Here is a 13,896-nt window from a genome sequence, read left to right on the forward strand (position 1 = left end):
CATTGTGAGTGGAGATGAGCCAATCAGAGTTCTTCCCTTGAACTTTTCCATCCAGACTTGGTGGAGGATTGTTCTTTCCTCTCTGGTTTGAGGCGGTAAGAAGATTAACTGGAGCCCTGACTGGAGGCTGTCTGCCTGTGTTCCCAGATATCAAAAATGTAAGCAAGGGCTGGGTGATACTGGAGTACTTGGATATAGCTGTCCCTGAGCCAAGAACTACTCTTTCCACCTTCTGGTTGGTTTCTGTCCCAGTGGAAAGACCTCTGACTTACACATAGCCCCTGTGAGATTGCAAGAGAGCTTCAGTGTAATGTGCTTTGTGAGCCCAGTCAATTGTAGCTATTGATGTTGCTGTGGTTACTAAACTATCCACCCTGTGCCCAGCATCGTACAGCTCTGCCTTCAGCTCCCACCTCAATCAGGGTCTCTTTATCCCCCTGGCCTACCTGGTTGGGAATCTTAAGACAACGGACGACTCCTTCCTTTCCTTCTATTCTAATTCGGCCATTCCCAGCTCCTCCCGCCTAGTTGTCCCAGACAGACAGCTCTGAGATCCGCCCTTCCTCTTTATTCGGCCTGGCACAGCCTCTAGTCGAAGCCATTCATTCAGGTAATCCTACCAGCCGTAACTGACACCCTGTTACAGGTCAGGTATCTGTTTGGCACTGTGGGCATGCCCGTGAGCAGAACACACCTGGTTTCCTCCGCCCCAGCCCTCTGTAAACATCTACCCGATTAGCCTTTCTCTGGCACCACTCTTGGCGAAGCTCTGACACACTGGCCTGCGAGCTGCAAAACCAGCAGGTGGAACCCCCAGCAGCAGCGGGAGAAAGATGGCCTTTCTACTCCCGCAAAGAGTTACACCCAAACCAAGCCAAACGCACTGCCCTCGAGTCCATGCCGATTGGGAGCCCCCCTATAGGACAGGGCAGATTGGCTTATTTAGTCAGGAACGTCTGCCTCGAGCACTGTGCACTTTTAAAGCACCATCGTCTTGTAACAGGATGGCCTCTGTGAACAGGAGACCAGTTGACCATGTCCTCATCCACTGCCGTCGAGTCTGACTCATCGTGACCCTCTACGGGTTCTGGGCCAGTACTCCCTTACAGGGTGGGGGCCGAGGCGGACAGCATCATTGTTCTCGTCAGGCTGGTGGGGTTGAACCTCCGACCTTGCGGTTAGCAGCCCCATGCCTAACCTACTGCCCCAAGATTAGCACCTCCAAGAAGAGTCTGTAGGAAGCTTAGCGGGGAGAGAGTTGATGCCATGGAGGAAGGCACAAGCGGCTGAGACTGGTTGGACTGCTTGGCAAGGGGAAGCCGTGTCACCGAGGTGAATGCTGAGCCATTGCCGAGCCCGGGTACATTCTGCTGTGCTTGCTCTCAACAGCCACCACGACATAAAATTGCTTTTCAAGTTCTCCATAATCTGCTTCCAAAGCACCAGCGTGAAGATGATGATGATATTGAGAATCAGAATGGAGCGGTAGTACAGAAGCCGCCACCGTGTGGGACATCCTTACAGTGGGTTTGATTAGCTCTGTCGGAGCCTCACACCAGGGGCGAGATGTGGCTTTTGACAGTCCATGACTGAGACAGCACAGCCACCAGTCAATCAGAGGGACCCTGGCTGTCACCCCCAGCCGAGGGTCTCACCAGGGATGCCAGCCCTATTCACAGCCAGCTGAGAAGCAGGCATTCCGATCCCTGGCTTCCAAGTGTGTATGCTGAGACTCAGGAGGGAGAAAGGTCTCCATCAGGGGCCACCGCTGAGAAAGAGCAGCACCTGGACTCAAACCCAGGAGCCTCTTAGCCCAGAGACTTCACTTGTCCTCTTGGAGCTCCCTGAATACTCCACACACACACCCCCACCCCCACCCCATTCAATCCTTCCTGCCATTCCAGCAGATCCCACTTCCTCACTCGCTCATGCCACAAGTCTTGGCTGGCGCTCCCTCCTGGGGCTGAGCTAGATGAGGGGACCTCCATGGGGGCAGAAAATCTGCCATCAAGCCAGTTCTGACTCTCAGACACTTGGTGAGTTGGGGAGCAGAAGTGCCCCATTGTATTCTGAAACAGACTGCCAGACCTTGTCTTCGGTGGCATCCACGGGTGGGTCTGAACCACCAACCTTTACGTTAGTAGCTAAGAGCAAATGGTGTCACCCAGGGCCATGTGTCCTCACTGTGCTTCCCCAGCACCTGGCCCGTCACGGCTGGGCCCATAGCTGCTGAGCCAATATTTGTGGAGTGAATGAATCAATGTGAGGATGGCCAGACCTGAACCTCATCCAAAGGAATTCACACTCTAACAGGGCTTGCCCAAGAGTGGAGATTAGTCATCTTTTTCGGGGGTTTGAAACAACAACAACACAACAGCCCAGAGCATTCTAGCATGCAGCAGTGTGGCTTTGGAAGGGCGATGAAACCATCTGCCTGCCTGAAACAAGCCTGGGGGGCAGCCCCCCAGTGCAGGAGATGCTGCCCCTCAACCTGCTGGGTCTCAACCGGTGGTCCTCCTCCTCTGCCTCTCCAAAGGGGCTCACTCTTCAAGGCCCAACTCCACCCGTCAACAATGACTGAGCACCTACGCTGTGCCAAGGAGTGCCAGGGTGGTGCAGGTGGTTAATGTGCTTGCTCGTTAACCAAAAGGTTGGCAGTGCCAGCTCCCCCCGAGGTCCCAGAAAGGAAGGCCTTGTGATCCACTTCAGACAAACAAGCCACGAAATACCCAATGGAGCTCAGCTCTGCTCTGCCACACACGGGGCCACTGTGAATCAGAACGAACTCCGTGGCAACTGGTCATGCTCCTATGGGCCAGCCAGCTGCTCTGTCATTGCAGAAGGCCAGGTGTACAAAGATCCAAGATGCAGTCTTTGCCCTCTGGAACCCGAGGGCCGGTCAGGGAGACAGATATGTAAATGGACAGAGGCAAGGCCACGAGGTCAGCCTGGGTCCTGGAGACACGCCCAGGGCCCTTCTCTGGACACCATCGGGTGGGCAGTGGGGATGTTTGAAAGGATCATTGGTTGCGCTCATGTTCAAGGCCCTGTCGCTGTGGGTTGTGTTGTAGTAGTTGCAGCATTGCTTGTGGTGGTGGTTAATAATTAACACCTGTGATGTTAATGTTGGACCCCAACTTGGCTAGGCCATGGTCCCCAGTATTGTGTGGTTCCTCCATTCTCTGATCTGATGTAAGTGTCCTCCATCTCATGTGCAGTGAACCCTAACCTCTATATAGCGGGGGCAGCATTAGGGTTGTATCCTGAGTGGCAGCTGTGCAAGAGGGTGTGCCTCAAGTTCCACTCTGATGTGAGGGGCATTTCCTTGGATGCCTGGCCTTCATCTAAGTCCAAGGGACCTTCAGAAAGTTTGTGGGAAAATTCCACCTTTGTCCATGAGCCTGTTCATTTGTCTGTGAACTTTTTGAAACGTCCTGACTCCAGGATTCCCTGTTTGGCCTAGTTAGAGAACCCAGCCTCAAACCATACTCATGGGAACCATCGGGCCAGGCCTAAATGTCAGCGTGACTCTCTCCTCCTACCGAGGCTTAGAGACTTTGAAAGAAGAAAGGGGCATAGGAAGTAAAGATTTAGATGGTTACTGCAATTATTACTGCCTGGGTAGGCTGGAAGGAGTGTGGGGAATTACATGCTGCCGCTGAGGGGAGAAAAGCTGTCTCTGGAGTGGCCTGGAGCAAAAACCAAGCAGGTTAAGCAGTGGATGACTGATAGGGGGGGCCAGATCTTCGGGCTCCACCCTGCCCAGCCACCCAAGGCCATATGCCCATTAATGGAGAGACAGCCCAGAGCTGGGGAAGAGATTAAATTTCAGTGTTTCACTTCCACAGGTATGATGGAAATCAATCATGTGATCATAATTACCCAAAGCTTGTAAGCCTGCATTCGCCTGTGGGATGGAGCAGTTAAGAACTGCCTGGAGACTCCCTTGCCCTCAGCATCACTCTCTCCCCTCGCAGGAGCGAAGCTGCCCTGCACTAAAACTCATGGCCATCCAGTCAATGCGGATGCCCAGGGGCCTGGGTGGGGTGGGGCGAGAAAGCACAGTGTTTCTCGGTGGGAACGCTGACCTTGCCAATGGGAACCCAGTTATGACCACTGCGCCTCCAGTTTAGCAAAACCATGTTTTTTTTTGGTTTGTTTTGCTTTACAAGTGAGCTTTTCCACCAGTGACAGAGCCCTGGTGGCAATTGGGCTGCTAACTGCAAGGTCAGCCATTGGAAACCACCCGCTGCTCCCACGGAGAAAGCCTGGGCTGTCCGCCCCTGTCCAGAGTCACAGTCTTGGAGACTCACAGGGGCCGGTTCACCCTGTGGGAAAGGGTCACTCACTAGGAGCCAGTATTGACGCAATTGCTTTATTTCCCGCCCTCTCCAAACCCAGCTAAGCACCAATCAGAGAACAGGAGCTAAGAGAGGATTAGCGGGACCTTACATCCCTCTGCCTCCACCCTCACCGGGGCTCCACACCCTCACCTGGGTGGCTTGTGTTCTCCAAGTAGGCCCTGTCAGCCTCCAGCCCCATTAAGGACTCACACTGCCTTGGATTCCCCCCAGCATAGTAAGGCGCAGGGCTTTGGGGACCCCAGCTCTGGGTTTCATCACGGCCAGTCACACCACCTCTTGAGCCTCAGTTTCTTCATCTAAAAATGGGTAAACCCGGAGGTGAGAACTCACTGACTTGGGGGCAGCTTCTAGGGAGCCAGACACACAGGGGACTCTGAAAGAATGAACCCTCGCCATCCCAGCTCAGGCTAGGGATGCGTCCCTTCCTGCCTCCCCTTCAACCTTTCCTTCGCTTCTGTCAGCGGTGCCAGTCCCTGGGTCACCGTCGTTAAGAGCATGTACGCCCTTAACACCCACCCCACTCCCCCACCCCGGTAGGGCGCTGGGCAGGGGCTGCAGCCCGCGGAGCTAGAGCGAGGCTGTCTGGGAGGTGCCTGTAGCCTGTGCCCGGTCTGTCCTCCCCTGACCCTTCCGGGCGGCCGGGGAGAGGAAGCCAGGGCGCCCGCCCTTACCGGAGAAGATCCTGCCGTCCCCGGTGAGGAGGGCGGCGCCCACGGGGAAGCGGCTGTAGGGGCAGTAGGCCGACTTCTTGGCCTCGAGGCAGGAGTGCAGCAGCCGCTGGACGTGCTCGGGCTCCAGGGCGCGGGAGGGTGGCGCCTGGGCCATGTCCGCGCGCTCTCCGTCTTGTCTTGTCGCCAGGAGTGGAGCGGAAACTCCGGCTGCCAGTCGGGTTTGCAACCGGGTTTGCGAGCGACCGCAGCTCCTCCCCGGAGGTGTGTCCCCTGCGGCGAGGTCCGAGGGACTCAGGTGTGTGGCCTTCTGGCCTAGCCCGCGGCACCGGGTCAGGGATTGGAGAGGGCCGGAGGGTGCGGCGGTGTCCCAGGGGAAGGGTGTGACTGTGCGGCACCCCAGGGCTCTGGGACCACCCTGGCTGCTGACACACTGGTGGGTGAGTGGCTGCCGGTCTGGGCCAGCTGGGAGGGGTGGGGGCGCAGCTGTGGACACAGACCTCGTTGGGACAAAGGTGAGTGTGCCAACGTGTGGTCTTGGAGTTGGGGGAGTGACTGAAGGTCTGGGGCAATGACCCTGGCGTCCTGAGTCACCCGGCAGGAAGCTCGGCAGGAAGATGTAGGAGATTTGTTCTTTTAACTCCTTTCCCTGACCGCTTGGTGTTCCAATGGTTCTCGACTGAAGACCGCCTCCCAATGAATCTCCCGGGGCTGCCGCCTCTTGTTTGTCGCTGCTAACATGAGTTGGGGGTGCTTGGTGGCTCACCCAAGTGTTCGCAGCCCGACTCTAAGGCTTTCCAGATGGACCACTTTGGCAGGTCACTTGACCACTGAAGCCCACAGTTTTCTCCTCTATTGCCAGGCCTATCTCCTGGGCCAAAGAGACACTGGAGCCTTGGGGTCTGTAGATCCCGGTTTGAGTCGCAGTTCTGCTGTATATTAACACTATGACCGGGACAAATCCCCCCTTACTTCTCAGATCCTCAATCTCCTGATCTATAAAACGGGTTGTCTAACAGTATCTCCTTTCCAGAATCGAGCCATGTCTGCACAGGGAGTGCCGTGACCTCACAGCGTGCGTGCCCTTTGGCTGCAACTGGCTGTGGGTATTGTCATAAGTAGCTTGGCCAAGATCCACAAGGAGGGGCAGGTGCCCATCCAGAGACAAGTCCTCTACTAGGCAGGAGTGCCAGAGCCTTCTGCTTCTGATGGGACTTAGAGTGGGCAGGGGCAATAGGTTTTAAGAAACAGTGTATCAGGCAAGATGGACAGGCGTTGTCAGAGACTTGGAAATCTTGCAATAATTTGGGTGGTGGTGTAAGCCCAGTGCTGCAACCCCTGTGTACAGGAGGGAGAGGCAGGCCGAGGGCAGAAGGTGGTTGGTCACAGAGGCAAGCCCCCCTGAGCTGCCCCAGTGTGGGCGAAGCTTGCATTGCACCCTTTAGATCCCCAACCCCTTTCATTCTGCCAAAGACGGGGTACGGGGTCTGACCCTATTCGTTCCTCTATGGGAGAAAAGAAAAGGCCATTCTACCTGTCATATAAGGTCAGCATGCATCAGACCCCATCCACGGACACACCGACCATCCCCCACAGACCTCCTGCCTGCAGGCACCAAGTGCCCATGACCTTCTACTGCACCTTCCTCTCAGGTTTATACCTTTGGCCTCTGGGCTGGGCTGGGCTGCTGGAGCAGGGCTAGCGGAGAAAGCAGCAGTGTGCTCTTCTGCGTCTTCCCCCTTCACAGGTCCAGGCAGCTCAAAGACCCTCCCCCAAGAAGCCAGAAAAGAAAGCAAGGGAAATCCTGGGCCAACCGGAGTCCCCTCCTCAAGGGCACTGATGAGAAACTTTGGGAGTCCAGCGTAGTCACAGGGAGAAAGCAGTCCTGGTGTCCTGCTGGCTGGCCAGGCCTCTCAGATCTCAGTTAGCGGCCTCGCTCCAACCCCCTGGCCTGCCACAGCCCAGCCCATGCTATAAACTGGACTCTGAGCTCCACAGTGGCCTTGGCCCAATTATGTCCCCGGGCACGTCCAGAGCCCTTTTCCCGCAGGTGGTCCTAGATGGGGATAGTGTCCTTGTAAACCCAGCTCGATGGAGCTTGGGAGGGAGTGGTGGCTTGAAAATGCTTTATAGAGGGGCTTGGGGTGGTCGTTTGGAGAGACGTGGGGGAGGACTTGGAATATTGTTTCAAGTTAAGCTCATACATGATATATTCCCAGCACTTTAAAACCTGCTTTTATATAAAAGAGTTCATTGCCTGGGACAATGACTAATACTGAAGGAGAGTATTTTGAGTGGTGGTTCTCAAGCCTTTAATCCTCCTACCCTATCCCGACTTCCCTTTTTTGAGAAGCCCTACCTGGGCTCTCCGCTAGAGGTCCCTGAATTCAGTCAGTAAACAGGTCCTCGTAGTAACGTCTGGTACCATTTATCTGCACTTTCTGTGCACCAGACACTGTGCCAAATGCATTATTCGAATGATCTCATGCCATCCTCATCACCATGGGAGGAAGGCTCATGAACAGCCTGAGCTGTGGAGATCAAAAGACATCGCATGAGGTAAATCTGCCGCACACACACCTCTTGAGAGTGTGGACGCTCACTGCCATCAACTCAATGCTGACTCAAAGCCACTCCCCGCGTGTTTCTGGTGTTTCTGAGACCGTAACGATTTACGGGAGTAGAAAGCCCAGTCTTTCTCCCAAGGAGCAGCTGGTGGTTTCAAACTCCCGACCATGCAGGTTGCAGCCCAACGTATAATGACTACACCACCAGTGCTCCCTGAGTATTGGAAAACAAGGACGTTGCTTTGAAGACTAAGGTGCGCTTGACCCAAGCAATGGTATGTTCAATTGCCTGGTGATGCAACTGCAAACCAAAACGATGGTGGTTCGAACCCTCCCTGTGGCTCTGGAAGAGAAAACCTGGCCATCTGTTCCTGTAGAGATTATAGCCCAGAAAGCGTCATGGGGGCAGTTCTACCCTATCACATGGGGCCACTATGAGCTGGAATCAACTTGTCTTCCCACAACAACAAGGCAGACACAAATTACCGCCTGTGTCTTGTTATTTGCTGAGACAAGCCACCTTTGGGCTGATGGAGAGCAGAGCCTCGACCCTGGACCTCGACCTGGAGTGTGTTTGCTTCTGGATTCTGGGATCTCCTCCTTCCCAGAACACCCGGGGAGCTGATACCATGGATGACAAGGGCCGCCGAGCTCAGTGTCAGACTGGCCGCTCAACATCCTCCTCCTGTGTCATTTCGCCAGCTGTGGACACAGGCAAGGCGGCACATTGCTCCGTGCCCCTCCTCCTGCCTTATGTGCTAGGGAAACACTGGTTCTCACTTACGCAGCACCGGGATGACGAGAACTTTTTTCTTCACTGGAAGGTTTCCCATTTCTTTTGTTTTAGGCTCTTTCAAGGAGAAGGCCTGGCAGAACTGTCAATCATTGTGTTCCCACCCCCTGACCACAGGCTAGGTTGGCACAGGACTAGCTAATCAGAGACTGGTTTTCTGCTGAGTGAGTGGGAAGGCCAGTTGCTCCCACTGTGGTTGCTAAGCAAGGAGGATGTGACTACTGACAGTTGGCTTTGCTCTCTGTAGAACAGCCGTTCTCAACCTGTGGGTCGCGACCCCTTTGGGGATCAAACGACCGGTTCACAGGGGTCACCCTGTTCATAACAGTAATAAAAATACAGCGATGAAGTAGCAACAAAAATGATTTTATGGTTGGGGGGTCTGTATTAAAGGGTCGTGGCATTAGGAAGGTTGAGAACCACTGCTGTAGAGCATGCCTGCGTGCAAAGTGAAGCCCAATGAGAAGCAGGGTTGAGAGATGGAAGAAACCTTGGTCCTTCGCTGAGTGCCTGGATCCAGCCGTGTCTGAAGGCAGACAACTAGATATCTCTTCTCTTGAGCCAGTACATTCACTTCTTGCTTAAACTTGTTGCATTTCTGTCCATTTTGTGGCATCTATACTAATGCACTCCTTCCTACGATTGTTGTGAAAATTAAGATAAAACGCCTGGAGCTCTTAGCATGATCTGGCACTAGTTAGGGAATCAAGTGTTCGCTCGTATTACAATGAGTACGTGTACCAGGCCCTGTGATTTTAGGACTGCATAGGTTAGTAAAGCAGAGAAGTCAGCAGACCTAGTTCAAAAGACTAACACATCACCAGGTACTAACCCCCATGGCGACACAAGTAAGTAATCATCTGTAGGGAACGGTGGGTCAGGTGGGTTGGGGAAATAGTTCCAAATGACGAGACTGAAAAGAGTCTTTCCAGTGGATGGGTGGATGTTTGTAGAGAATTAGGTGGGTCATGCACTGTTGATGCTTTATCCACCCCTAGGAGGCCACCGCACAGGGCCTCTCCAGCTTTAGTGAGTAGTTAGCTCCTGGACATACTTCTTGGGCACCGGTGTGTGCCTAGGGTAGACCAGAAGTGTCGGGAAGTTAGCATGCACCAGGAGGGCTTAGTATCAACAACACATAAAGCACCCCCGCCAATCACAAGAGAAAGACAAGCCTCCCTTCAGAAAGTAGTCAAAACACCCGTGTGTGAGTCTGGGCAGACTAGAGAAACAAATTCATAAACACACATATGTAGATAAGAAAAAGATTTATATACAAGAGCAATTGAACATGGAGAAAACATCCCAACCCAGTCCAGTCCAAGGCCTTAAGTCTGGTATTAGCCCATACGTCTGATACCAATCTATAACGTCCTCTTCAGACTCATGAAACACATGCAATGAAGTCAAATGCAGGATGATCACAAGCCAGTGGGGAGAAAGTCTTTGGGTCCAGTGGTGGTGTAAGCATCTCGGTGCTGACAGGGGTCTCTCTGTGGCTTCTCGGGCTTCTGAAGTCTGGTTGCGTCCATGTGGCTTGTCTTCTGCAATGTCTCCCAGGGAGTAGCAGAGAGAGCAGTGTCTTCCACTTCCAAGGAGGAAGTACCAGATTTCCCAGAATTCTCAGGGGGAAGGCCAGGCCCACACAGAAGTCTCATTGGCTATCTCCAGATTGACAGCCTAGACTCCACCCTTACACTCTTAATCCTTCAATTGACACCAGATTAGGTGACGACCACAGCTGAATAGCCATTTCATAGAGAGAACAAAAAGGTCTCGGGGAAAGAACTATACAATCTTTCAAGCCTGGCAAGATGAAAAGTAAGGATGTTTGTTTAACTAGAGATTTCATAAACAAAGCTAGCAAAGATTTCAGAACCTGCACCAAGATATTTTCAATGGCTAGAATAATAGCAAATGATTTATGCAGACACTATGCAATGCACGCTTGGCAAATGAGTAAAAGGTTGGAAATTCCAGAGGAAGATGGACAAAGAACAGGCAGTCCACAGGAGGGGAAACTGGAATGACCAGGAAGTGTTTCCTCAACCTCCTTAATACAGAAAAGAATTTAGCAAAACAATGGTTTTTACTGCACACCATCTGTGGCAAAAAAGAAGACCGGATAATGCATATTGGCAAAGATGAAGGAACACTGGATACCTCATGCACTGTTGGTAGAACTTCAAACCAGCACAACTTTCTGTACCAATTCATCAAGCAGGATTTAGTGAAATTGAGAATGCTTTTATGTTGAGATTCAGCAATCCCGAACCTAGGTAAACAGGGAAACTCTCACAGGTATGAGAAGGGAATGAGGATGTGTTATGAAACGTTTGGAAGTTTTGTTTCTTTTTAAAAAGTCTCTTACTCATCTGGAATCTTGATGTCTGGCGTGGGATCTAATTGAACTTTTTCCGTACGAGTCAGAATGGCCTCGATGACAGTGAGTTTGGGGTTTTGTTGTGGATCAATTATGTCCACTCGACCCCCGTACCTATGAATGTGACCTTGTTTGAGGATGTTAAGAGTTAACAGGAAGTCATCCAAGAGTGGCCGGGTGCTAGCGCAATCTGAGAGATTGCTGATAAAAGAGAAGGTGAGATAGAGGGGGACGGACAAAGGCCATATGAAGATGATTCTACAAGTCACGGAACACTGCGGCTGCCAGAAGCTGGGAGGGACAAGAAGGGATCTTCCCTAGAACTTTCAGAGGACATGGTCCGGCTGACACTAAATTTGGACTTTTGCCTTTGGAACCCTAGATAATGAACATTGTAGTCACCCACTTGGTGATATTCTGGTTCGGCGCCCTAGAAAGCCAGCACAATGATCCGATTGTCTCAGCACCACTAATGGAGCATTCCTCCTTCCTGTCCCCTGATATCTGAAATGTCAACTATGCTGTATCTCAGATTTCTATATATGAGAGGAAATGATCTGGGATCTCTCTTCTCCTCCATTAGTGAATTTTCCCATTTCTCTGTCACTATGATACTCACTATGATAGCGTTATAAGAAGTATTGGGGGGGGGTGTGTCTTGATTTCAAGAAACTATATTATCCTTTTTTTTTTTTTTTTAGGAAGAGCTTGGCTAATTTTGGGGTATTGCTCTTCTATATACATTTTTGGACCAGATTTTCAAGTTTCTCTGAAACCCTCATTTAGCTTCTGGGGAAAAAATTGTAAGAGATTGGAGCAATAGATTCCTTTGGTAGAATTTTCCCATTAAAACCATCCAGTCTCTGGTATTCTGTTTAAACGATTGATTCAACGTCTTTGAAGCGTATGGGGATATTCGAGCTTCCTATCCGCCTTGACACCAGCAGCTATGAAGACAGAGCAGGATCAGGCATGCTTTGTTCCATTGTACATGAGGTTGCTGTGTGAGGTGGAGCAAACTAGACAGCAAGCAACTAACAGCAATGCCCTTTCCCTTGAATCAGTTTGGTGATTCAAAATTATTTTAAAGAAACGTGCCTATTTCATCTAATTTCCCAAATGGTTAAAATAAAGTTATGTAGAATAGTCTGTGAAATACCTGCTTTGAAATACCTGCTATGTCAGTCTTTGTGACTCAGTACATGGTGGATCTTTGTAAATTCTTTCATACACCGAAGAAAGACCCAAACCCACTGTCACTGAGTCCACAGGGTTTCTGAGGCTGCAAATCCTTATAGCAGCAGACAGCAGGCCCACGCTGCAGCCGTGGGTGGTTTTGAAACACTGACATTGCAGATAGCAGCCAAATGCTTTCCCCACAATGCCAGGAGAGCTCCACAGCTGGAGGAGAATGTTTGTGTGTCACAGTCTTATTGGGTATAAAATTTTTCTTTAAGATTGGAACTTATTAATAATATTCTTCAGAGAAGTATCTTCTTATTGTGTCTAATCTATTAGCTTCTGGGAGAAATCCCTCCACATAAATTTCTAATAATTTATGTATATTATACCTATTTTTTGTTCATATCTTTTGATGTTGTAGGTGCACATATGATTGTAATCGTTTTATTTTCTTGGGATCTTATTCCCTTATTACAATGCTTCTGTTTATTTCTTATGCTTAAAAAAAATATCCCTTTTCCCCTGATATAAATTTTAATAGTCTGGGAATTTCTTTTTTTCAGGAGTTCTAAATCTTTACTGTGTCACATACCCCTTTGACAACTTGGTGAGGCTTGCCAACCTCCTTCCAAAAATAGTGTTTTAAAATACATAGAACATGTAGCATTATCAAGCTCATTCATTGTATTAAAATTATCAGAATATTTAAAATATTTGTGATGTATGCATTCATTCATGTACTAAATAACACTATCTAGCAGTAAGTCTAATGTCTACTGTGATTTGGAAGTAGTGATACAATTAAAATATATTTTGACATATTGCAATAAAGTAAAAATGAAAATATTTGTGGTTTATTTTGGTGACAAGATCCTGGACAGCAGTCGACGTGACTGCTTTGTTGTCTACATTTACTCATGATAAAGAGGCTAAGTTTCCGTGAGAGGTTAATGAAAATAGAAGCTTCTTTTTTCCTCCCAAGCTCATGAACTCCATGAATTTTATCCAAGGAATCCTGGAAGCCTGTGGACTGTTCTCAATGTTTTGGCGTCCCTTTCTTGTAAACGAGTCTCTTACAGATGTCGTATGGCTACCTTTAAGAATAAGGCCTTCTGAAATCACTCCGTTTGATCCACTTCTATGTATTATAATTACTGTTTTTTGGGGATACTTTCCTCCATTTGTTGCACATATATGTTAGAGTTAGATTTGATCGTATATAATGGAAAACTCCAAATTAGTGTTTAAATAAGATATCATTTTCTTTCCCTTTCAGTCTCAGACTAGTACGTTGTTGTTAGGTGCCCATGGCGACCCCAGGCACAGCAGCACAAAGCACTGTGCAGGCCTGCGCCAGCCTCTCAGCCTCTCAATGGTCCCTGTGCCCACGTCCATTGATGGTCTGTGTCAGTGTCTCTCCTTGACAGCCTTCTTCTTTTTCGACACCCTTCCACTTTACCAACATGATGTCCTTATCCAGGGACCGGCCTCTCCTGACAATATGTCCAAAGTATGTGAGACCCAGTCTTGCCACCCTTGTCTCTAAGGAACACTCTGGTGTCCTTCTTCCCAGACAGATCACCTTGTCCTGTCAGCAGGCCATGGCACGTGCACTGTTCTTCTCCGGCTCCACAATTCAAATGCATCCATTCTCCTATGGTCTTCCTTATGCAATATCCAACCTTCTTCATTTTTAAAAAATCATTTTATTGGGGGCTCATCCATCGATCCATCCATTGTGTCAAGCACATTTGTTGTCATCATCATTTTCAAAACATCTTCTTTCTACTTGAACCTAGATATCAGTTCCTCATTTTTTCCCCTCCCTCCCTCCCTCCCTCCCTCAGGAACCCTTGATAATTTATAATTTTTTTCATGCCTTACACGGGAGAGAAAGAGGGAACTGATCACAATGATCTGCATATAACCCCCTCCCTGG

The 13,896-nt window shown here is 50.1% G+C and overlaps 1 protein-coding gene across 1 annotated transcript in view; it reads right to left on the reverse strand.

The window, feature by feature from the left end:
• The window catches only part of CDA (cytidine deaminase), a 44,489-nt gene extending 39,188 nt beyond the window's left edge, over positions 1-5,301 (reverse strand). Inside the window, exon 1 of the mRNA XM_004705381.2 lies at positions 5,036-5,301. Coding sequence (XP_004705438.1) covers positions 5,036-5,189 — 154 coding nt within the window. The 5' untranslated portion in view covers positions 5,190-5,301. The remainder of the gene's footprint in view (positions 1-5,035) is intronic.
• Positions 5,302-13,896: the final 8,595 nt, after the last annotated feature.

This window comes from Echinops telfairi, unplaced genomic scaffold (assembly GCF_000313985.2).
Source record: "Echinops telfairi isolate 266 unplaced genomic scaffold, ASM31398v2 ScPeMD7_7457;HRSCAF=8495, whole genome shotgun sequence".
Classification (NCBI taxonomy): domain Eukaryota; kingdom Metazoa; phylum Chordata; class Mammalia; order Afrosoricida; family Tenrecidae; genus Echinops; species Echinops telfairi.